Source organism: Stegostoma tigrinum, chromosome 20 (assembly GCF_030684315.1).
Source record: "Stegostoma tigrinum isolate sSteTig4 chromosome 20, sSteTig4.hap1, whole genome shotgun sequence".
In the NCBI taxonomy this organism is placed as follows: Eukaryota; Metazoa; Chordata; class Chondrichthyes; order Orectolobiformes; family Stegostomatidae; genus Stegostoma; species Stegostoma tigrinum.
The window spans coordinates 20,337,749-20,361,544 of NC_081373.1; the positions used below are offsets into that span (position 1 = coordinate 20,337,749).

The 23,796-nt window shown below is 42.8% G+C and overlaps 2 protein-coding genes across 8 annotated transcripts in view; one reads left to right on the forward strand and one right to left on the reverse strand.

Moving 5' to 3' along the window:
* Window positions 1–10,856, reverse strand: part of eno4 (enolase 4) — a 261,409-nt gene extending 250,553 nt beyond the window's left edge. For all 4 annotated transcript variants that reach the window (XM_048551012.2, XM_048551011.2, XM_048551010.2 and 1 more), the window contains exons 1-2: window positions 10,335–10,856; window positions 5,468–5,596 (exon numbers count right to left, since the gene is read on the reverse strand). In XM_048551012.2, coding sequence (XP_048406969.1) covers window positions 5,468–5,596; window positions 10,335–10,511 — 306 coding nt within the window. In that variant the 5' untranslated portion in view covers window positions 10,512–10,856. The remainder of the gene's footprint in view (window positions 1–5,467; window positions 5,597–10,334) is intronic.
* hspa12a (heat shock protein 12A) overlaps window positions 10,447–23,796 on the forward strand; it is a 250,044-nt gene continuing 236,694 nt past the window's right edge. For 3 of the 4 annotated variants that reach the window (XM_059653030.1, XM_048551007.2, XM_048551008.2), the window contains exon 1: window positions 10,448–10,945. The gene's annotated coding sequence lies outside the window, so the exon portion shown is untranslated. Of the gene's footprint in view, window positions 10,946–23,796 lie in introns of all 4 variants that reach the window. The other variant, XM_059653031.1, reaches the window with a different exon arrangement.

Consider the following 23,796-nt stretch of genomic DNA (forward strand, 5'->3'; position numbering starts at 1 on the left):
TCCTTCGCAGTGGAGTATATGTGGGCTTGAGCTTTATGTGTTTGTTGATGGCTTTCTTTGTGGATTACCAGGCTTCTAGGAATTCCCATGCTTGTCCCGGCTTTGCTTGTCCCAGGATCTTGGTGTTCTCCCAGTCAAATTGGTGGTTCTCCTTATCCATGTGGATAGAGATGAGCGAGTATTGATTGTGTCTTTTTGCAGCCAATTAATGTTCATAAAGTCTTGTGGTTAATTTCCTTCCTGTTTGTCTGATGTAGTGTTTGCCACAGTCTCTGTAGGGAATCTTGTATATGACATTGATCCTGTCCATCATGGGTAGGGGGTCTTTGGTTTGGGTGAGCAGTTGTCATAGGGTTGCTTTGGGTTTGTCTGCTACTCTGATGCCCAGTGGTCATAGGAGTCTTGCAACCAGTTTAGATGTGCTCCTGATATAAGGTAGCATGATGAGTGTGTCGGGGCGTGTAGTATCTTCCTGGTGTTGTTCATGTAATAGGCATCTTCTGACCCAGTTTTTCGGGTATCCATTGTCTTTGAATACTTGAAAGAGGTGCTCTCCTTCTTCTTGGCATAGCTCTGCGCTGTTGCAGTGTGTTGTTGCCCGTTCAAATAATGTTCACACGCAACTTCGTTTGAGTGTATTGGGTGGTTGCTGTTGAAATTCTGAACTTGGTCAGTGTGTGCGGCTTTCCTGTGTACCGGTGTTAGGAATTCCCCATTTGTCCTGTGCTCTACCATGATGTCCAGGAATGGGAGCTGTTTGCGTTCTCCTCTTCTCTGGCGAAACTGATTCCGGTGAGGGTGTTGTTTATTAGAACGTGTGTCTTCTCCAGTTTGGTCCGTTTAATGATGACAAAGGTGTTGTCCAAGTAGCATATCTATAGTTTTGGTTTGATTAGTGGAAAGGCCATATTTTCAAGTCTTGGAATCACCGCTTTGGCTATTAATCCGGAGATAGGTGATCCCATGGGTGTCCCGTTGATCTGTTTGCATATTTGGCTGTTAAAGCTGTCCAGTCTGATCAAGTCTTTTTAGTGTGTTGAGGATCTTGTTGCCTAGTTGTTCTGTCGGGTCTGTCTGCACTTGCCGGTAAGTGTTCTCATTAGCTAGCAGTGCATGTGCTTTGGAGAGGTAGTCCCATTTATCTAGTACTACTGTCATGCGCCCTTTGTCTGCGGGTAGTATTGTGATGTTCTTGTCCCTTTTCAGCCCTTCTAGGGCTTTCCTTTCCAGTGTATTGAGGGTGTTGAGTTTGCTTTTTCTGGTCAGTGTTGGGATCACTGTCTGTCTAATGGTTTGTTGTCTTTCTTTGTTGATGCCGTTGGTCCTCAGTGTGCTTCCAGTGTGGCTAGGAATTCTGTTTTGTTGGTGTCTCTGTAGTTATTGACAAGTCCGCGGATGAGAACAGCTTTCTCTGTGTCTGCCAGTTTACTGTCCGAGAGATTTCTTATCCAGGTATCTGCTCTGTGGTTGTGGTTTTGGTGGGGAAGTTTGGTTAGTTTGTTCTGAATGGTCTGTCTTTTCCTGGCTCTTGTGGTCTGTTGACTGATGTTGATGGCTTGTTCCAGGTCCATTGTCCAGTCTTGGTTGGTGGCTTGCAGGAATAGAGTTTTCTGGTGCACAATTTCTCTGTTATATCTGTGGAACCAGTTGTGTGCATTGTTTATCATTACCTTTGCCATCCTGTGGCCATTTGTTCTGCTGTTTTGCGAGCTTGTGGGTCATCTCTGGTGACCACCTTGAAACTGATATCTATTTCAAGCCCACTGACTCCCACAGTTACCAAGACTACACCTCCTCTCACCTACCTTCGTGCAAGAATGTGATCCCCTACTCCCAATTCCTCCACCTCCACCACATCTGCTCCCAAGATAAGGCATTCCATGCCTGAATATCCCAGATGTCCTCATATTTCAAAGACTGCAACTTCTCCCCTTCAGTGGTTGAAAACGCTCTCGACCGCATCTTTTCTGTTTCCCGCACCTCTGCCCTCACATCCCCTCCAATCCCTGCAATAAAAACAAAGACAGAATCCCCTTTGTCCTCACGTATCACCTCAATTAGCTCCAGATTCAACGTATCATTCTCCGCCACTTCCACCACCCACAACCTGACCCCACTATGAAGGATATATTTCCCTCCCCACCCCTACCTGACTTCCGCGAGTCCCTTGTTTGGTCCGCACTCCTCACTGGCTCCAACACCTTACCCTGCAACCACAGGAAGTGCTACACCTGCCCCTACAACTCTCCCTCACCTCCATTCAAGGATCCAAAAAAAAACCTTCCACATCAGACAGATGTTCTCCTGCACATCCGCTAATGTTGTCTATTGCATCCGCTGCTCCCGATGTGACCTCCTGTACGTTTGTGAGACCAAGTGGAGGCTCGGAGACCGCTTTGCTTGGTTCACGACAAATGACAACACCTTCCAGAACCACTTCAACTCCCACTCCCATTCCCTGGACGACATGTCCATCCTGGGCCTCCTCCAGTGTCACAATGACTCCACCCGGAAACTGGAGGCGCAGCACCTCATATCCCAACCTAGTCTCGATGTGGACTTTAATAGTTTCAAAATTTCCCCAACCCTGGCCTCATCCCATGACCAACCCTCCCTCTCATTCCCACTTCCTTGACCTATCCGTCTTGTCTCCCATTTATCCGCTCCTCCCACCTCACTGATCAATCCCCATCATTGCCTACCTGCACTCACTATCACCATCCCACCTAGCTTCCCCAGCCCCACACCTCCTCTCTCTCTTTGTTTCAGAGCTCCCTTCCCCGTTCCCCATTTCTGAAGAAGAGTCCCAACCCAAAACGTCAGCTTTCCTGCTCCTATGATGCTGCCTGGCCTGCTGTGTTCCTCCAGCTCCACATTGTGTTATCACTAATTAATTATGTTCCTTTCTATCCTGTACTCCACACACGTACAATGGAATTGGCTGCGTGTGCATCTTGGGACCATAGGAACCGGAATAGGCCATTCAACCCTTCAATCCTGAAACCATGGTTGATCTGTGGCCTAACTCCAGATACTTGCCTTTAGCCCATATCGCCAAATATTTGGAGTAATAAAATTTTTCTATCTCAGATTTAAAACTAACAACTGATCCAGCATCTGCGACCATTTATGGATGTGAGTACCAAATATTTACCACCCTTTGTGTTGAAGTGCTTCCTAAACCTCTGTGAAAGGGTCACTGAACTCGAAATGTTAACACAGATGCTGCCAGACCGCCTGAGCTTTTCCAGCAATCTCTGTTTTTTACTCCTGAACGGAACGTCCCTAATTTTTAGACTATGCCCCCTGCTTCTATAATCCACGAGCGGAAATAGTTTATCTTTATCCACTGACTTTTCTAGTTGATATCTTTAAGATCTTGATTAGATCAGCCCCAACCTTCTAAACTGTAGAGAAAACAGGCTTATTTTGTACAATATTTCCTCAAAAGTTAACCCCTAAAATCCATGCATCATTCTTGAAAATCTACACTTACTCCCTCCAAGGCTAATGCGTCCTTCTTAACGTGCAGTGCCAAGATCTGCTCACAATATTCCAACTGGGGGCCAACCAGGGTTTTGTATAAAACTGCAGCATAGCTCCTGCATCCTTATATTCCAGTCATCTAGCTATGAAGAGCTTTCTTCATTATTTTCTTCACCTCTTTAATGACATTTTAAAGATATTTGCACCTGAACCCCTAAGTCTACTTGCACATCCACTGTATTCATTTTTGTCTCTTGTGATCTTCATGTAGTCAGAGCAGCTTCTCCATGATCTGTAGCTCACAGCCTCACATAGGAGTCATAACCTAAAACCTGGATTCAGAAAATGTTGAAAATTACGGTCAGAAGGTCTTACCCATGACCTCTATGATATCTCCATGCCAACTAATGCTCCCTCCACCAGCATAAAGCTACTCAGACCCTGCAGGCAAACTCAAGTCCCCCCAAGCGGCTTCATACCATTCGCATCAACTTATAGCACTTCAATGGCCATTCACCTCATACCTGCACAAAACTAATGTAGTACAAGTGTAAGATTGTGCTTTTTAAGCATTCATAATTTTCTGTTCTTGCTATCACTAAGACCCTTTGAAAGTAGTGTTCATTACTTAATTCTGTGCAAATAAACATTGAGCTACTGTCAAAACAAACACAGAAAATGTTTTATGTAATCACCAAATTATCAAACAAGCAGTTTTCACTTCTCCAAATCTGTACCTGCAAAGCTAATCCACTATAAATTGCCCTATCATTCGAAACAAAATCCAGTAACCAGTACTCACTTTTGCCTATTGCTCAATTTTCATATAACTTCTGTCTCTTTTATTCCATGTGTTACAACTGCTCAAATGTCTGTTATGCAGCACATTGTCAAATTCCTTTTGGAGGTCTTTGTACAGCATATCCATGTCATTTCTCACACCAACTCTCCCTATTATGTCACCAAAATACTCAAACAAATTATTTAAACGTTATTTTCACTTAACAAATCCATGCTGGTTTTCCTTAATTAACTATATTTGTCCAAGTGTCTGTTAATTTTGTCCCAAGTTAACATTTCTGAAAACTTCTCCACTACTATTCTGAGGAACTCTTACAGCATTAACCTATGATGACTGATCTCCTAAACCCACAAATATCTTCAGGTACACTCTAGCCTATGGAGACTTTTATCCTTGATTTTCATTGACTACAAATTTTGCGAAGCTTCTTGATACCATGCTAGTTCAAATGCTATCTCAATATCAAGAAGAGTCATTCTTACCTTACCTTACATTGAGTGAACTGGTGAAGGGGAGAGAGGAAAGAAACTAAGTCAAGAACTTTTGTTCCCCATCCTGCCATACTCAAAATAACACTGGCACAGGTAGGCATGGTGCCACTAGACATTTATATTGAAACTGATGAAGCAAAGCTCAAGTTGGATTGGATCATGAAAAGTGGAAGTGTGATTATTCTTTATAAAGTTTACAAATGGTTCTTTATCAAAGTAACACAGAATTAAAAATCAACAAAAATGCACAGATTTAAAAATGAATATAGAATAAACAGGAAAAGTAAATTTATAAAATTGAATACCAGAAGTGAAATGCAATCCTTGAAGACTACCATCACAAAATTACAGAGCTATTTCATTATTTCTCTTCAAACAAGCATCTCACCAGAGTCTATATCCAGTCTTCTCCCCCTGATCCTGCACTTTGGTTATTTGTAAATATACATCAAATTCCTTTTTGAGCCTCTTAATCAAACCAGTCTCCATCACATTCTCAAGTATTGCATTTACTGAATTATAAAGGGAATTATAAAGGAATTATCAAGGCATCATAATAATACAAAACATCACATATGGTCCTTTAATAAGATTGCTATTACAAGGCAATTATTGACATCAACAATCAAAACTATGTCAATATCACAGGTAAACTAAAGCATCAACATATGAGAAGATCCAGTCAAACCTTCTCCAAATTCTTGATCGTGCATAATATTTCCACTTGAACTGTTCGTTGGCCTGCTGAATCTAGTTTCTCTTTTCCAACAATCCTGCTTATTGCAGCTGGCTTTGCAAAGCTAGCAAAGTAATTTGCCTGGTAAAATAAGAAAATTACAAATTACCATACACACCTAAAAGATATGCACAATTACCAACGTTACCACATAATGCAATTATCTCTCAAAGAATCAAGAAGTTATCCTGCTACTATTGAATTTGCATCTTTACAATTTTATTAGCTGCACATCTTTTAAGAATCAGAAAACTCTTAGTTCAACACCATTAACAAAGGAACTACCAATAATAGCAACATTAGAAACATAGCAAATGGATCTTAGTCAGATACGTTTACATTTAAAACGTGTTCATCTGTGATAGTTAAACTGTCAGTTTAAATCAGATATGCTTTTTTCTAGCAATAAACTACAAATTTTGTGGTTTGATGTAAGACAAGATGTGTTTGAAAAAACATTTTAAATACCAGCACTCTCCTGCCACATGGTCCTCTGCCACTGAGGAACTTACTATACTTGATAAAACACACAAAAATTTGTAATTTGTCTTTTCCCATTCAATGGGCAGATTCTTAGACATCACAGTCTATGACAGAATTACATGCAAACTCCAGTTTGGCACATCTCGACAATGGGAACAACTCAAGAAAGACCTGGAGGTTGATGGGAATTGTCTACCAAGGGAGACTATTGCTTGTTGGTAACCTTATTAACTGCACATTAATATGCAGTGTGCCTTCCTAATGCCTGTTGAAAAGAAACTAGATGCTGAAAATTCTTGACATGGGCATCAAATTGAGTTAACAAAGTATGGAGCTGGATGAACACAGCAGGCCAAGCAGCATCTCAGGAGCACAAAAGCTGATGTTTCGGGCCTCGACCCTGCAGTTCCCATTAGCTCATCAAATTGAGTACCTGGCAACTTCAGATTGCTGCTGGCTGTGAACAGCCTCCATGCTGCTCATCTCGCAATAGCATCTCAAGGCACAACCCATATGCACTAGCCACAACACATCCCTTATGCACAGACATAGGCCTTTGATATTTGACAACTCTTTGAAATCCTCATGGCATCTCTCTGATCCAGTTACAGGACATGTAGGAAACGTAGATCTGCAGTTAAGGATGCACCAATGACTAGCACCAAATGGCTGCTAAAAGGATCTTTTGAACTCAGGGACTGACAACCAGCTCACAGGGTGGACGAAGGAACATCTCAGAGCTGCTTTCTTTTCTCTTAGTCACAGCATCTTTGCCATGCCTACTAATGTAGTTACCCTACCTATGTCTGTGACACCACCACACCCTCCACCTCCTCCAATTCCCCGGTCCCCAACACCTCATCTTTACCATGGACGTCTAGTCCATAAACGCCTACATTCTCCATACAGATGGCCTAAAGGCCTTCCGCTTCTTCCTGTCCCGCAGGCCAGAGCAGTCCCCCTCCACTGACACACTCATCCGCTTAGCCGAACTCATCCTCACTCTCGACAACTTCTCTTTCAATTCCTCCCACTTCCTACAGACAAAGGGGGTGGCCATGGGTACCCGCATGGGCCCAAGCTATGCCTGCCTCTTCGTAGGTTACGTGGAACAATCCCTCTTCCGTACCTACACTGGCCCTAAACCCCACCTCTTCCTCTGTTATATTGATGACTGTATCAGCACCACCTTGTGCTCCCACAAGGAGCTCAAAGAGTTCATCCACTTCACCAACACTTTCCACCCCAACCTCAAGTTCACTTGGACCATCTCCAAAACCTCCCTCACCTTCTAGACCTCTGTCTCCATCTCTGGCAACCACTTGGAAACCGATATCCGACTCCCACAGCTACCTAGAATACATCTCCTCCCACCCACCTACCTGCAAAATGCCATCCCCTATTCCCAATTCCTTTGCTTCCACCGCACCTGTTCCCAGGATGAGGCATTCCACTCCTGTACATCTCAGTGTCCTCATTTTTCAAGGACTGCAGCTTCCCCCACTCAGTGGTCAAGAACACCCTTGACCGTGTCTCCCACATTTCCCGCAACTCATCCCTCGCACCCCCTCCCCTCAATAACAACCAAAACAGAATCCCCCTCATCCTCACGTACCACACCACCAACCTCCAGGTCCAACACATCATCCTCCGACACTTCTGCCAACTGCAATCCGACTCCACCACCAAAGACATTTTTCCCTCCCCACCCTTATCTGCTTTCGGGAGAGACCACTTTCTCTGGGAATCCCTTGTCAGCACCACACTCCCCTCCAGCCCCACCACACCCGGCACTTTTCCCTGTAACTGCAGGAACTGCTACACCTGCCCCTACATCTCACCCCTCACTTCCATTCCAGGCCCCAAGAAAACTTTCCACATCAAGCAGATGTTCACCTGGACATCTGCTAATGTGGTACACTGCATCCGCTGTTCTCGTTGTGGCCTCCTCTACATCAGGGAAACCAAGAGGAGGCTTGGGGACCGCTTTGCAGAACACCTACGCTCGGTTCACAATAAACAACTGCACTCCCAGTCGCAAACCATTTCAACTCCCCCTCCCATTCTACAGGCAACATGTCCATCCTGGGCCTCCTGCAGTGCCACAACGATGCTACCCAACAGTTGCAGGAACAGCAACTCATATTCCACTTGGGAACCCTGCAGCCCAATGGTATCCCCCTACTGCATCCCAAAACCAGCCCCGCTCGTCCTCGCCTCCCTAACCTGTCCTTCCTCCCACCTATCCCCTCCTCCCACCCCAACTCCACCCCCATCTCCTACCTACTAACCTCATCCCACCCCCTTGACCTGTCCATCCTCCCTGAACTGACCTATCCCCTCACTACGTCGCCACCTATACTCATATCTACTTGCTCCATCCTCACCTCTTTGACCTGTCTGTCTCCGCGCCACCTATCTTCTCCTCTATTGATCCAGCTCTACACCTTGTTATCTTAGATTCTTGAGCATCTGCAGTTCCTGCTATCTCTGACACAGCCAAACATCTTGCTTTCCTGGTCCACAGTCCTCAGTAAAGGACATGGGCACCTTGTTGTACTGACCAATCTATGTCAATCTCACACCTGCCCACGTGCCAGCAGATTACACAACACGTGCACCATGTCTCAAAGTTTCAGGTGAGTAAACCTCAACAAGTTAAAACTCAAGTTGCAAAGTAATTTCTTCTTTCAGAGGGTACTGAGTGACTGGAATTCCCTAACCCAGACAGTTGTACGAGCTAGATCATTGAAAGTATTTAAAGAAGAACTAGATAGGTTTTTGAAATGTTAGTTACTTGACATTGACATAGCTTGATCAATATAGCAAGTTGCCTATGTCGTTGACTGAGGAGTTGCGAAGCATATGGGATTCACATGAAGAGTTTTCAAGAAGATATTCAGGACCTCCCTTACATGTAAGAGGTGGAGGCTGGAAGCCACTGTTCAAAGAGTGTTTGCTGTTGCTTTCCACCATGTTGGATATCGAAAGTATGCAATGTGAAAGAAAATGACAGTGACCACATCTGGTATGGCTTTGATGAGTATCTCACCCTAAAGAGTCGAAGGCTGCAAGACCTACCATGCAAGCTCCTTTAGAGTGCAAGAACACTACACAGACAGCCTTACTCTGTCTGGGGCACGGTCCTGAGGATCCCCAACCCCCAAATTCCTGGCAATCCTAATATGCTGGCTTCCCACGTTCTGCGCACTTCCCTGCCCCAGACATTGCTGACCACTTCATGTAGCACCTACACTTTTTGCTCACAAAGGGCCTCATAAAATAAGATTCTGACCAGAAGGACAATGGAGTCTGCAGAACCTGCAATCTTGTGGCTCTTGCTTCCACAAGCTGCAGCATATTCTCACCACAGACATTAATCTATGGTATATCTTGCATAGGAATGAAGTTAGGTCTCATGATGGCACAGCGACATTTGCTAACAGAGACGTGCACAAACAGATGTAGTGCAGAAACAACAAAATTCATCCAAATATGATAGTTTATATATCGTACACTACCACATACGCTATCATCCCTGCCACCAAGGTGTCCTGAAAAGGTTTTCTTTTTTTCCCCTTTTCCTTCTAATGTCTTAATGTTGTTCAGGATTCTGCACCTAGTGATCAGGGAGTGTGCTTGGCAGTGGAGCCCTTGGCGTTGGAAATTTGATCAAGTGACACTGAGACTGTTTGTATCTGAATGACTCAAACATAATAAGGGTCTTCTTGCCAGAGACAAAACTGAGTGTGATGGACCCTCTTGCTTGGATGGGTGCAGCTCCAACAACACTCAAAACGTTTGACACCATCCATGACAAAGCAACCCACTTGATTGGCACTACATTCACAAGAATTCACTCTCTCCACCACTGATACTCAGTACTAGCAGTGTGTACTATATACACAATAGTACAGCACCTTCTCATCCGAGGATCACTTCCATGTAGAAGGACAAGGGCAGCAGTTACATGGGAACACCACCGCCTTCAAGTTCCCCTCCAAGCCAGTCAGTATCCTGACTTGGACATAAATCGCCTTTCTTCCAATGTCGCTGGGTCAAAAACCTGGAATTCCCTCACTAATGGTATTTTGGGTCAGCCCACAGCATGCGGAGTGCAATGGCTCAAGAAGGCAGCTCACTACCACCCTTCTCAAGGGCAGCTAGGGACGGGCAATGAATGCTGACCAGCCAGTGACTTCTCACATCCCACAAATGAATTTAAAAAAACATTTTTGTACCGCGCAGTCTTTTGGTGCAGATCTGTGCGTCGACCAAACAGGAATTCTGCATTTTTAACTGTTCGCCCTCCCTTGCAGCACAGCCAAATACCCACCAGGTGTCCGTAAACATCGTCGGGATTGTCATAAAACATGCTGTTGAGCACTTGCTGCATCCTCTGCGGCACCAAGTTGCTCCTGTAGTACTCGGCCGCGCGCTGCTTGAGCTGGTAGAAGTCGCGAGCTTCCTCGGGGCTGCGACCGTTAGTCGGGGGAGCTGGGCCGGCAGACATCCTTTCAACGCTCGTCTGGTTCAACAAAGCTCCGGTTGTAAAGTTTTAACAAACAACGGTTCAGCAAGGGGGAGGGGGATAGGCCTGCTGCTTCTTTCGCCGTTGCTAGGCAACTCCCGTCGGACATGACGTCATGGGCCTACCTGGCGAGCTGGTTCACCTGGAGCACTCAAGCGGTCATCCCTCCAATACCCTATGGGCACGTTTGCGGTTACGAGGTTGCTGTCAGTGCTGTGCTATTTCTTCAAGTGAGGCGGCTCTTTTCATACCGTTGGTCAGCTTGTCTGCGTTAACGTTTATGGTTCTCCCAGTTGACTGGTCAGCCCTTAACAGTCGTCACCTATTGCTGTGCGCAAATTGCCTATCAACAAAGCAACAGTGACTGTACTTCAGTGTACAAAGGTGCAAAACTTTGTAATGTCCTCTGCATATAGGTACAGTATTTTTGTATTCCTGAAACATGCTTTTAAAACTATGTTGGCTATTGCTTATTTTTCAGATGTGTATTCTTGAATACCAACATTACTTGTAAATGTAAGTAATGTGTAATTGTATACACGTTAAACTTTCTAAAAACAAATTTACTTTTTGTTCATGATTATGTTTCAGTAAATTAAGTCCTTTGGAGAATCCATATACGTGAATCCATATCTGACTAGTACACAAGGTGGAAAGCATCATCCATTTCTATTGGTGGTTATGACCAATTTAATAGCATTAAGATTACTTTACCTATTAATAAAATGTGAGGCTGGATGAACACAGCAGGCCAAGCAGCATCTCGGGAGCACAAAAGCTGACGTTTCGGGCCTAGACCCTTCATTGTGCTCCTGAGATGCTGCTTGGCCTGCTGTGTTCATCCAGCCTCACATTTTATTATCTTGGAATTCTCCAGCATCTGCAGTTCCCATTATCTCTGATATTACTTTACCTATTGACTGTTTTAAAATGGGGAGGCAATGGCCTGGTTGTATTATTGCTGCACTGTTAATCCAGAGATCCACATAATATACTGGGGACCAGGGTTTGAATCCCACTAGTGCAGGTGGTAGAATTTAATGAGTTCAATAAGTATCTGGAATTATGAATCTAATGATTGTTGATTGTTGGAAAAATCCATTTGTTTTACTAATGCCCTTTAGGGAGGGAAACTGCAATCTAGCATTCATGTGACTCCAGACTCAAAGCAACTGCCCTAAGGGTAATTAGGGATGGGCAATAAATGTTGCCGAGCCAGCGAAGCCCTTATCCTGTGAATGAATTGTTTTAAAGTTTCAAAATGAAGACACTGTTTGTGTTTGTGTTTGTTTCACTTTTGCTAATTTATCACGTTCTTGGCTAAAATTATAACCTCTAAGTGAAAACTGACTCATTCCTACATGTACCAAAAGACAAGGCATTGAGGATTTTGCATCGTCTATCGTGCTGTCAGAAAAGTGGTTGGCTATTAAATGCATTAGTGTTGCTATGTTACTCTGTTCTACAAACAGTTGTTTGGCTGTGCAGAACTTGAGTATTGTTGATAAAGGGACATACTGTCAAGATCTCCAAACAATTCAAAATTTGAGATAATAAAGTGTGAAGCTGGATGAACACAGCAGGCCAAGCAGCATCTCAGGAGCACAAAAGCTGACGTTTCGGGCCTAGACTCTTCATCGGAGAGGGTTCTGAAATAAATAGGGGGGGGGGGGGGGGCAGACCGAAGATTGAGAGAAAAAAGATAGGTGGAGAGGAGAGTATGGGTGGGGAGGTAGGGAGGGAGGGAATAGGTCAGTTCAGGGAGGACGGACAGGTCAAGGAGGCGGGATGAGGTTAGTAGGTAGGAAATGGAGGTGCAGCTTGAGTTGGGAGGAGGGGATAGGTGAGAGGAAGAACAGGTTAGGGAGGTGGGGACAAGCATCATCCGCCGACACTTCCATCATCTACAATCCGACCCCACCACCCAAGACATTTTTCCATCCCCACCCTTTGTCTGACTTCCGGAGAGACCACTCTCTCTGTGACTCCCTTGTCCGCTCCACGGTCCTCTCCAACCCCACCACACTCAGCACCTTCCCCTGCAACCGCAGGAAGTGCTACACTTGCCCCCACACCACCTCCCTCACCCCCATCCCAAGCTCCAAGATGACTTTCCATAGCAAGCAGATGTTCACCTGCACATCTGCCAATGTGGTATACTGCATCCACTGTACCCGATGTGGCTTCCTCTACATTGGGGAAACCAAGCGGAGGCTTGGGGACCGCTTTGCAGAACACCTCCGCTCGGTTCGCAATAAATAACTGCACCTCCCAGTCACGAACCATTTTAACTCCCCCTCCCATTCCTTAGACGACATGTACATCATGGCCCTCCTGCAGTGCCACAATGATGCCACCCGAAGGTTGCAGGAACAGCAACTCATATTCCACTTGGGAACCCTGCAGCCCAATGGTATCAATGTGGACTTCACAAGCTTCAAAATCTCCCCTTCTCTTCTCCCCCCCCCGCCACTGTATCCCAAAACCAGCCCAGCTTGTCCCCGCCTCCCTAACCTGTTCTTCCTCTAACCTATCCCCTGCTCCCACCTCAAGCCGCACCTCCATTTCCTGCCTACTAACCTCATCCCGCCTCCTTGACCTGTCCGCCCTCCCTGGACTGACCTATCCCCTCCCTACCTCCACACCCATACTCTCCTCTCCACCTATCTTCTTTTCTCTCCATCTTCGGTCCGCCTCCCCCTCTCCCTATTTATTTCAGAACCCTCTCCCCATCTCCCTCTCTGATGAAGGGACTAGGTCCGAAACGTCAGCTTTTGTGCTCCTGAGATGCTGCTTGGCCTGCTGTGTTCCTCCAGCTTCACACTTTGTTATCTTGGATTCTGCAGCATCTGCAGTTCCTATTATCTCTGACAAATACTTGGGGTACATGTCCGATATATCTAGCATTAACACTGGCACTGATATTGATGTACAACATTCCTCATTTGTGTAGTAGTTAGAACATGTTTTTGCCATGAAGGCAACATCCAGTTGACAAAGAATACCAATCATATTGCTACTGCATTGTAGGAGCATGAATCTGCTAGATTTAGCTGTCACTCAAATACTCGAGACATGATTCATGACGGTATTTCTTTATTCTTTATTCATTCACAGGATGAGGGCATCGCTGGCTAGGCAGCATTTATTGTCCATTCATAAATTGCCCAGAGGGCAGTTGAGAGTCAACCACATTGCTGTGGGTGGAGTAACATGTAGGCCAGACCAGGTGAGGATGGCAGTTTCCTTCTCTAAAGGACATTAGTGAACCAGATGGGTTTTTGTTTTTCCAACAATCGACTACAGATTCACAGCCATCATTAGATTCTTAATTTCAGATATTTTATTGAATTCAAATTCCATCATCTGCCATGGTGGGATTAAAACCCAGGTCCCCAGAACAAGGGTCTAGGCCTGAAACATCAGCTTTCCTGCTCCTAAGATGCTGCTTGGCCTGCTGTGTTCATTCCAGCTCCACACTTTGATATCTCGGATTCTCTAGCATCTGCAGTTCCTATTGTCTCTCCCCAGAACATTGTCTGGGTCTCTGGCTCAATAGTCCAGCGATTATAACACGAGGCCATCACTTTCCTCCTAGTGAGTTACATTCGACACTTTTTTAGGACCAGATGGGACAGTCTTAGGTTTTTCACAAGTTTGCACAATACACTTCAATCAATGATCTCCTTGAAGTGGCCAATATCCCACAGATAGCAAACTACTTTGGTTTCATGGTGAGCAAGTGTCTTAGGCCCTATTTACAAATTTGTTGGTAAGATCAGTACTGTAACACATATTGCTGTAGCAGGTCCTGTACATACAATGACCAGTGAAGGCAGGCTTACTGAAGGTCAAAAGTAATATTGAATTCATTAGTGGATTGTTCAACTGGCAAATCAAGGAAATTGGACATGTTTGACTGCTCTAATTTCAGGGTAAATTTGAGCACAGGTTAGATTACAGCCAATTAATGGGTGTAAGAAAATTCTTGCATGCCCTTACAGGATCGAGTCTAGCAAATTTACCTACCATTTACATTTTGCAACCATGCAAGGGATAGGAGATTAGGGATCATTCTGTTAACACCACCTTTCTCAAGGAAACTAATGAAAATGTTGCCAAGAATTGAGTCTAGAGGGATTCCAGTGATAACATCATCTACTTGGGATATGGCATTGTTAATGCTGATTTCAACCCTGCAAGAAATTAAATGCATAATTCAATGAATAGAGATTCTGACGACAGGATTGTAACTGGATTACCATGAAATAGTGGCACAGCACAAATTTCAATGGCTTCCTTCAACAGTTCTTTCCTTAATAGGCTCTCCATGATCAGAGGATTAGATAGGGTGGACAGTGAGAGTCCTTTTCCGAGGATGATGGTGTCAGCTTGTACGAGGGGGCATAGCTACAAATTGAGGGCTGATAGATTTAAGACAGATGTCAGAGGCAGGTTCTTTACTCGGAGAGTGGTAAGGGCGTGAAACGCCCTGCCTGCCAATGTAGCTCAGCCACATTAGGGGCATTTAAACAGTCCTTGGATAAGCATTTGAATGATAATGGAATAGTGTAGGGGGATGGGCTTAGATTAGTTCACAGGTCGGAGCAACATCGAGGGTCGAAGGGCCTGTTCTGCACTGTATTATTCTATGTTCCATGTCATAACAACATACGAACATAGCTATCAATATGCAGGTCTTGCGTAGTCTTTGCAATGTGAAAGAATTCTTCATTGTGCTTGTGGGAAAGTTGCTCAAAAACTGGTTGTAGCAATTTCATCAACCATTTGACCAATTCATGTTGTGCAGAACCAGTCATTATTAAGATGGGCATAAAGGATTGTCACTTTTGCGAGATAAGGCAATCTTTACATATGCGAATGCAAGGATTCATGAGAATGAATCATAAATATCATAAATATCACCATGCAGCTATTAGTCTTACACATGTCTAACAATTTTTTGTAACATGTTTTTAAGCAAGGATGTGTATTTATAGTTAACGGTGATCCAATCGGTATGAATTTGAACCCGTCATTACGAACGGTAAATCTTTTGTTTAAATATAATCCCATTTTTTGAAGATGCCTATTCCAGCTCCTTAACCAAACTTTCAGACAAATATGATTGGCCTTGAGGCCTTGAAATGCCACTGCACCTTTCTGCTGCATATGGAAATCAGACAAGTCATTGTGTGTCCTGCAATTTCATATGCAACACCCTGTCCACTGCAAACAGAATATGCATTGCGTCTTTTTTCAGTTAAACAGAAGTATGGGGGAACAATTGTTTCCTTGGTGCAGCACAATGTCTTGATGAATCTGAACCAACTTGCCTTTTTGAATTTAAACAAAAGCTTGGCTAATGACTATCATAGTGAATTCCCCATGGCAACACCTCAACCAATCACAGAACACATTCTGACATTTTCCCACAAGACTATAACACCATAATAAAAAGGAACAGAAGTAGACCCTTCAGCCTGTTGAGCCTCCTCTGCCATTCAGTAGGATCATGGCTGATCCATGCTGTATTTTTTGTTGATCTTTTTGAAGTTTGGTATTCTTGTGTCTGCATGATGAAAAGCTTTCACAGCATGCCTCTATTTCACATCACTTATTCCATTCTCTTTTTCCATCAGAACACAGATTTTCAGGAAGGGCTAGAAAATTATGAAAGTAGTCAGCTGTTTTATGCTTCAATTGTCCAAATTTTATATAATAGACCATTTTTTAAATGAATAAAGTTACCATTTCCAGTGTTGCATTGGTGTTTATTTTAATTATATTTAGGCCAGCTTTCAATTATTTCTAAGTTTTTTTTTCAGAAATTTGTTTTATGAATTTTATTAATTTGTTGGTTCTTCCAAAGACTGCAAAAAGACCAGTAAAATTTCCTGTTTCAGCGCTCTTTTTGCATCTCTGCCTTGAAATCTTATTTTGGCAAGACCCTAATCAATGTTCATATACTCTTTTGGTGGTAGGAAGATAGTGGAAAACACAGCAGTTGTTAGGATCCAGTTGATTCTAGGGTGTCAGATGTTTCCAGCGAATTTCTGACCAATCTTTGCATACATGTTGTTTTACAATGTGTTACTATTTGGCAATTTGGGCTCTAAAGTGGAGGTAAATGGGCTTCTGGTTTTCAGTTCTGCAAAAGTGTCTATTTTGTGCAAGGCTTAGAAGCCCTATGTGGAATTTGTGTCAAAACAGCATTTCCAAGAAACCTCGTGACTTAAGCAAAATGACTAAGCAAGCCACCTGGTGAGATTCTGGCTGAAGAGATCAGATTTAAGACCAATGGCATGATGAATGCAACGGCTGGAGGCCACAAGTATGTCCAGTTCAGAAGAGAAGATCCATACCGTTAGAAGTGCTACCATCAGCTAGTATTATAACAATGTGTGGAACTGAATATCTGTATGAGAATGTTGAATAGCAGACTTAAAAATAAGTTTGTGTACATTCAGTATTTTAGAACAATTTAAAGGTGTAGATTGCATTTTTATCATGGCAGAGGTCCCAAAGCAATTCACAACAGCAAGGGTCTTGACAAGGTTTCACAAGACAAACTGGGTAAGAAGTTAAGACCTCATGGGATCCAGTGCAATTTTGCAAAAATGGATCCAAAATCAGCATCATGGCAAGAAGCAGAGAATGATGTTCAAAGGGTGTTTTTGTAGCTGAAATCCAGTGTGCAGTGGCATAGGACAGGTTTCAGTGCTAGGCCCCTTGCTGTTTATTGTGTACATCAATGATCTAGACATGTACGCAGGAATTATGATCTGTAAGCTTGCAGATGACATGAAAATTGGTGGTGTGATAAATAGCGAGGAGGAAAGCCTCGGACTGCAGGACTGTATACGGGCTGATCAATTGAAGTGATAAATTGAACTTAATCCTGCAAAATATCAGGTGATGCATTTTGAGAGGACGAACAAGGCAAGGGAGTACGAATTGAATGGTTAAGACACCAAGAAATACAGATAATTAGACGGCCTTTAGATGTGTACGTCCATGAATCCATGACAATATACGGACTGGTGGATAAGATGAAGACGACTTACAGGATATTGGGCTGTATATATTACTAGATAGAACACCGAATGCAGTTTGGTTGCCACTCCATAGGCTGGATGCAATTGCTTTGGAGAAGGCACAGTAGAGATTTGTACAGTAGGGATGTTGACTGGGCTGGAGTGATGCAGCTGTGAAAAGAGGCCAGAGAGTCTAAGATTGTTTTTGTTTTTGTTAGAACAGAGGTCTGCTAAAGTAGGATCTGATGGAAGCATATAAAGTTCTGAGGGCATTTAACAGAATAGCTGGGGAGAAACCTTTGCCTTAGTAGATGGGTCAACATCCGGGAACAAAGTTTAAAGATATGAACCAGGAGGTTTAGAGGGAATTTGATGAAAAATCTGTTCAAACAGAGGGTTGTGAACATCTGGAACACACAATTCAAAACAGTGGAAGAGGTGGGAAGTAACAGATATTTCAGAAATACTTGGGTGAACTGTTGAAACGTCACTGTATACAAAGCTAACAGCCAAGTGCTAAAAAAATGAGATTAGAATAGATGGAACTGGTACAGGTGTGGAGCTGGAGGAACATGTCAGGTCAAGCTGCATCAAAGGAGCAAGAAAGTCAATGTTTTGGGTTGGGTCCCTTCATCAGGACTTTGAAGGAGGAAGGGAGCTCAGCAATAAATGAAGGGGGCGAGGCTGAGTAAAGGTAGGTGGGGTGGTGATAGGTAAATGCAGGTAGAGGGTTGTGGAGATGGGTAAGGTGGGTATGTGAGAAGGAAGATGGACAAGTTGTGTCAGGTCAAGGATGTGGGAATGAGAGGGAGGGCTTGACATGGGATGAGGATGTTGGGGAGGGGGGTGGGGATATTTTGAAGCTAGTGAATTCTGTTTTGAGGCCTTTGGATGTTTGGATATTCGATGTCTGGCACAGACATGATGGGCAAAAAGGCCTCTTTCTTTTGTCATGTATAACCTCTATGATTCCACAATTCTCTATCTCTGCACCCACAAGTACTATGTACATCCTGATAGGTGTAACCTTTTTCTTAACCTCCTTATTTTCTGAGACTAATAAAACATCTTTGGATTTTCCATAATTTTGCTGGCCAATATTATATGATATTGCCTTTTACTTTCTTGATTTCTGTTTACACTTCACCTCTATTCTTCTTATCCACTCTAAGCTTCCTAAAGTATTACTGTTTAAAAGATTGTCATAAGCTTTTTGTCTGTTTATCTTCTCTTAACTAGCTTTCTTATCTATCTTTGCATTATCAGAAAATGTGGCTGAAATACACTAAGTCCTTACAACCAAGTCATTAATTAGATTGTAAGTAGTTAAGGCTCCAGCTGTGAGCCCTGTGACACCACACAAGTTGCAGTTTGCCACTGTGCAAAATAATCTATTTATCATGCCTGTTTGTTTTCTCTTAGTTAGCCAATGCTCCATTCTTGGTAATATATTATCCATGATACATGTGCTGCTATCTTGTATTAAGTTGAAGATATTTCTGTCCGTTAAAACTAAATGTCAGACAATAAATTAGAGACAATGGCTGATAATAGCAAGTGTGGAATGTGACACAAAAGGTATTTTAGGATGATGTCACCTTCGACCAGCATGTAGATGACCATAGGCCAAGTGTACCACACAAACCAATGATGTTTGGTATAATACCTACACAGCATTTGATTTTCTCTGGTACCAAATAATTCTGGTAGCAAAAATGACTGATTCTGTTTGGAAACCACTGATAGTATGAATATATTATTAACTAAAATTACATGATTCCGATGTTTTATCATCATAGAGTCCTTGGGTCAAATGGGAAAAATGCAGCTGCTCCAACCTGATTTATTACAATATTCCTGAACGATATAGCAGAGATAGAGGGCATTTGGTCCATTATGCCCCTGCTGGCTGTTTGTAGAGCTATCCAATTTGTCCCAGATGGCTTTTTCCCCATATCTCTGTAAATGTTCCTTTCGAACATTTATTCAATTACCTTTTGAAATTGCATCAGTTTCCATTATCCTTTCAGGTGGTTCATTTCCACACCTTAACAATTCATGAGACTGCGCAGACGCGCAATCTATCCAGCTGAATCAGTCGATACCACGTTTGTGCAACATTCAAGTTTCCTACCATATTTACTTATCTAAATCCACTACCACCATGACCAAATGGGTAGATGAGAGTAAACCGGATGATGTGGTGTATATGGATTTCAGCAAGGTGTTCGAGAAGGTTCCCCACAGTAGGCTATTGTACAAAATGCAGAGGAATGCGATTGTGGGAGACATAGCAGTTTGGATCGGAAATTGGCTTGCTGAAAGAAGACAGAGGGTGGTAGTTGATGGGAAATGTTCATCCTGGAGACCAGTTACTAGTTGTGTACCGCAAGGATCGGTGTTGGGTCCACTGCTGTTTGTCACTTTTATAAGTGACCTGGATGAGGGCGTAGAAGGATGGGTTAGTAAATTTGCAGATGACACTAAGGTCGGTGGAGTTGTGGATAGTGATGAAGGATGCTGTAGGTTACAGAGAGACATAGATAAACCACAGAGCTGGGCTGAGAGGTGGCAAATGGAGTTTAATGCAGACAAGTGTGAGGTGATGCACTTTGGTTGGAGTAACCGGAAGGCAAAGTACTGGGCTAATGGTAAGATTCTTGGTAGTGTACATGAGCAGAGAGATCTCAGTGTCCATGTACACAGATCTTTGAAAGTTGCCACCCAGGTTGACAGGGCTGTTAAGAAGGCATACAATGTTTTAGCTTTTATTAATAGAGGGATCGAGTTCTGGAACCAAGAGGTTATGCTGCAGCTGTGCAAAACTCTGGTGCGACCGCACTTGGAGTATTGCGTACAGTTCTGGTCACCACATTATAAGAAGGATGTGGAAGCTTTGGAAAGGGTGCAGAGGAGATTTACTAGGATGTTGCCTGGTATGGAGGGAAGGTCTTACAAGGAAAGGCTGAGGGACTTGAGGCTGTTTTCGTTAGAGAGAAGGTGGTTGAGAGGTGACTTAATTGAGACATATAAAGCAATCAGAGGGTTAGATAGGGTGGATAGGGAGAGCCTTTTTCCTAGGATGGTGATGGCGAGCACGAGGGGGCATAGCTTTAAATTGAGGGGTGAAAGATATAGGACAGATGTTAGAGGTAGTTTCTTTACTCAGAGTAGTAAGGGAATGGAACGCTTTGCCTGCAATGGTAGTAGATTCGCCAGCTTTAAGTACATTTGAGTCATCATTGGACAAGCATATGGATATACATGGAATAGTGTAGGTTAGATGGGTTTCAGATCCGTATGACAGGTCGGCACAACATCGAGGGCTGAAGGGCCTGTACTGTGCTATAATGTTCTATGTTCTATAAAGCATGGACATTAACAACCCAATGGAATAGGGAGAGAGAAAAAGAGTACCACAGTCACATTATCTTTTCCTTAAATGCTTGTTGAGCATTTCCCTAAAAGCATGTACATAATTCTCTTTAAGCATTTCTGGCAGCAGAGATTTCTACATTCTCAACATTCTTTGGTATAGAAGTTTCTTCTGAATTCCCTACTGGTGGTCTCCAGTTATAGTCCTCCCCAACAGAGGAGAAATTTTCTCTGTATCCATTGTATGAATACGTTTTATAAGATTAGGTCATCCATCCGCCTTCTTTCCTCAATAGAAAAGAGACACAGTTGTCAATTCTTTCCTGAAATGTATACCCCACATTACACTTATCATCTTGGTACTCTCTCCAGTGCTTCTATGTTCCTTCCAACAGCGCTGTAGTCATCCAAACGTGAGAAAGACTACAGCAGACCAAGAAGCAGCCTTGTCAAGACCTTCTTAAGGGTACTCGCGATGAATAACAGTTGCTGCCCTTGCCAGCGATATTTAAAATCCCATGAAATAATATATATTTTTTTAAAAAATCTTCCACATGCTCACTATACATACCAAATTAAAGACTTTTCATGTTGTATCCAGTTCTTTTGCTACTGACTTCTGATCTGAGTCCACTAGGTATCGACCATTCTGCTAGTGGAAACTGTTTCTCATTAATTAGTCTTATCATAACTGTACATGATTTTGAACACTTGTATCAAATCTCCACTTACCCTTCTCTGCTTAAAGGACAACTCCCCTTCTTCAGCCTCTCTACATCACTTAAATTTCTTATCGTTGTTACCATACCAACAAATCCCTTCTAATTTCTAAACTATGTTTTATTCTGAGTAACAATGCACCAGTTGAGATGTAACCTCCAGCCTGAAAAAGCATCAATTCACCACAACTCTGTTTCTGTCTTGCACATTTTTATCCACATTGCCACTTTCCTTAATCCCAAGGGTTTTAGTTTTGTGGGCAAATCAATTATGTGGTACTTGTCAAACACATTTTGACAGTTCACATTCAAAATCAATCACAGTACCCTCTCATCAACATTCAAGGAGAAGACTGAATCAAATTAGACAAACACGTCCATACTGAATTTAATTCACTAGCTCCAACATGCTCATTTTTGTTTTGTGTGGCAGCCTTCTGTCATATCAATGATGATTTGCACCATGATGGCCAACTCGGCTTCAGACTGCCTGGTGTTGTCTGACTTGATAGTGTCCATTGCATTTCCTGCAGAAGAAGATGGTGGGTTGAGAAGATTAATGATCTGCTGGCCTCTGTTTTCTATGGACTTCCTCTTGGTCAGCTGAGATTTCCCTTTTTTTGCTTGCCTGTTCCGTTACCCTTCCAAATTGTCAACTTTCAGAGATCATTGTAATAGGCTAAGAGTGGTGGGGATGAGACTTGGAGTTAGATATGTATTCCTACTGCTGCTGTCATTTTGCCAGTGACAGGAAAAGTGCCTGATAGCCTGCCATTAGACAAGTTGAGGATCATAAATAGCTGATCAAAGAACATTTAGAGGCCTAGCCTGATTGCCACTTGTATTTTATGTTCTGCGTTCTGGCTTGTTTGGGCTTGTTGCAGAATGTAGAGTGGCGACTGTTGCCAGTAGTACTTCTGGGACTGAAGAAGTTGCTTGTCAATCTGACTGGCAACTGTTAAGGCTGAAGGTCCTTTCTTAAAGTGCAGAAGCTCCAACTGCAGGCAGTCAATTGACTGAAGATTGTAAAATCTGGTTGGGCTTCCACATCATATCAAGTAGGGTTGCCTCTGAATTTCCAGAAAGTGGAAAAGTTTCTGTCCATGACCGGTCCAACCAAGTAGCATAGCTTACTATTATAGCCTAGATCTATTTGGCCAAATTGCTACCTTTTTTATATGGAAATCTCCACAACATCCAAGAGCATATCAAATAGCAAATTTAAATTGTAATTTTTCAGACAGATTTTACAATGAAAATCAGCAATTTGTCACTTTTAAATTACTTGCTGTATCATTGTTTTCTGAATTGATATTCTATGCATTGACTGTGAGGAAAATACATTGCAAGGAAAAATAACATTTCACTTAAAATGTTAATATCTCCAAACTTAATTGGATTTTCTAGTTAATATACACTTTGCTGTACAGATAACATAATATGTAAAGTTACCAACTTGCATTCATATTAATAAATATTAAACCTAGTTTATACCAAAGTTTGCACCTGATCTCAGGTGCTGCTATTTGACTAATGTTCCAATTGTTCTACAGGTGTATTAATTTGTGTGCTAAAATTTTGCTATTACCCTTCATCTTTTTTTCTAAAAGACTAAACTGAATAAGATTATTCTGTTAAAGGCAAAATACAGCAGATGCTGGAAATCTAGAACAAAACAGACAAACCACAAAGGTTAATTCTGTTTCTCTCTCTACATATGCTGCCAGACTCACTGAATTTTCCCAGAATTTGGTGTTTGTTAACATGATTCTGTTGCTGGTTGAAACAATTAGGAAGATTCAGGTATCTGCAACAATGAGAAAAACCCTAAATACTGTTTGCAAGAATGAAAACGTGGAACAATTTTATTTATACAGCTGAAATTGGGTTTTTCTGTTTTTATGAAGGCTGACTTACCCACTGCCTCCAAGTGTGTATAACCTGACTTAACATCACTGTTTTAAAAAAAATGTACTGCACTATGTACACCTGAACTGTGTAATAGTTCATATGTCTACTTGTTATCTTGAATAATTAATTATTATTGATATTGTTATAAAAAGGGCGGCATGGTGGCCCAGTGGTTAGTACTGCTGCCTCACAGCGCCAGGGACCCAGGTTTGATTCCACTGCTGG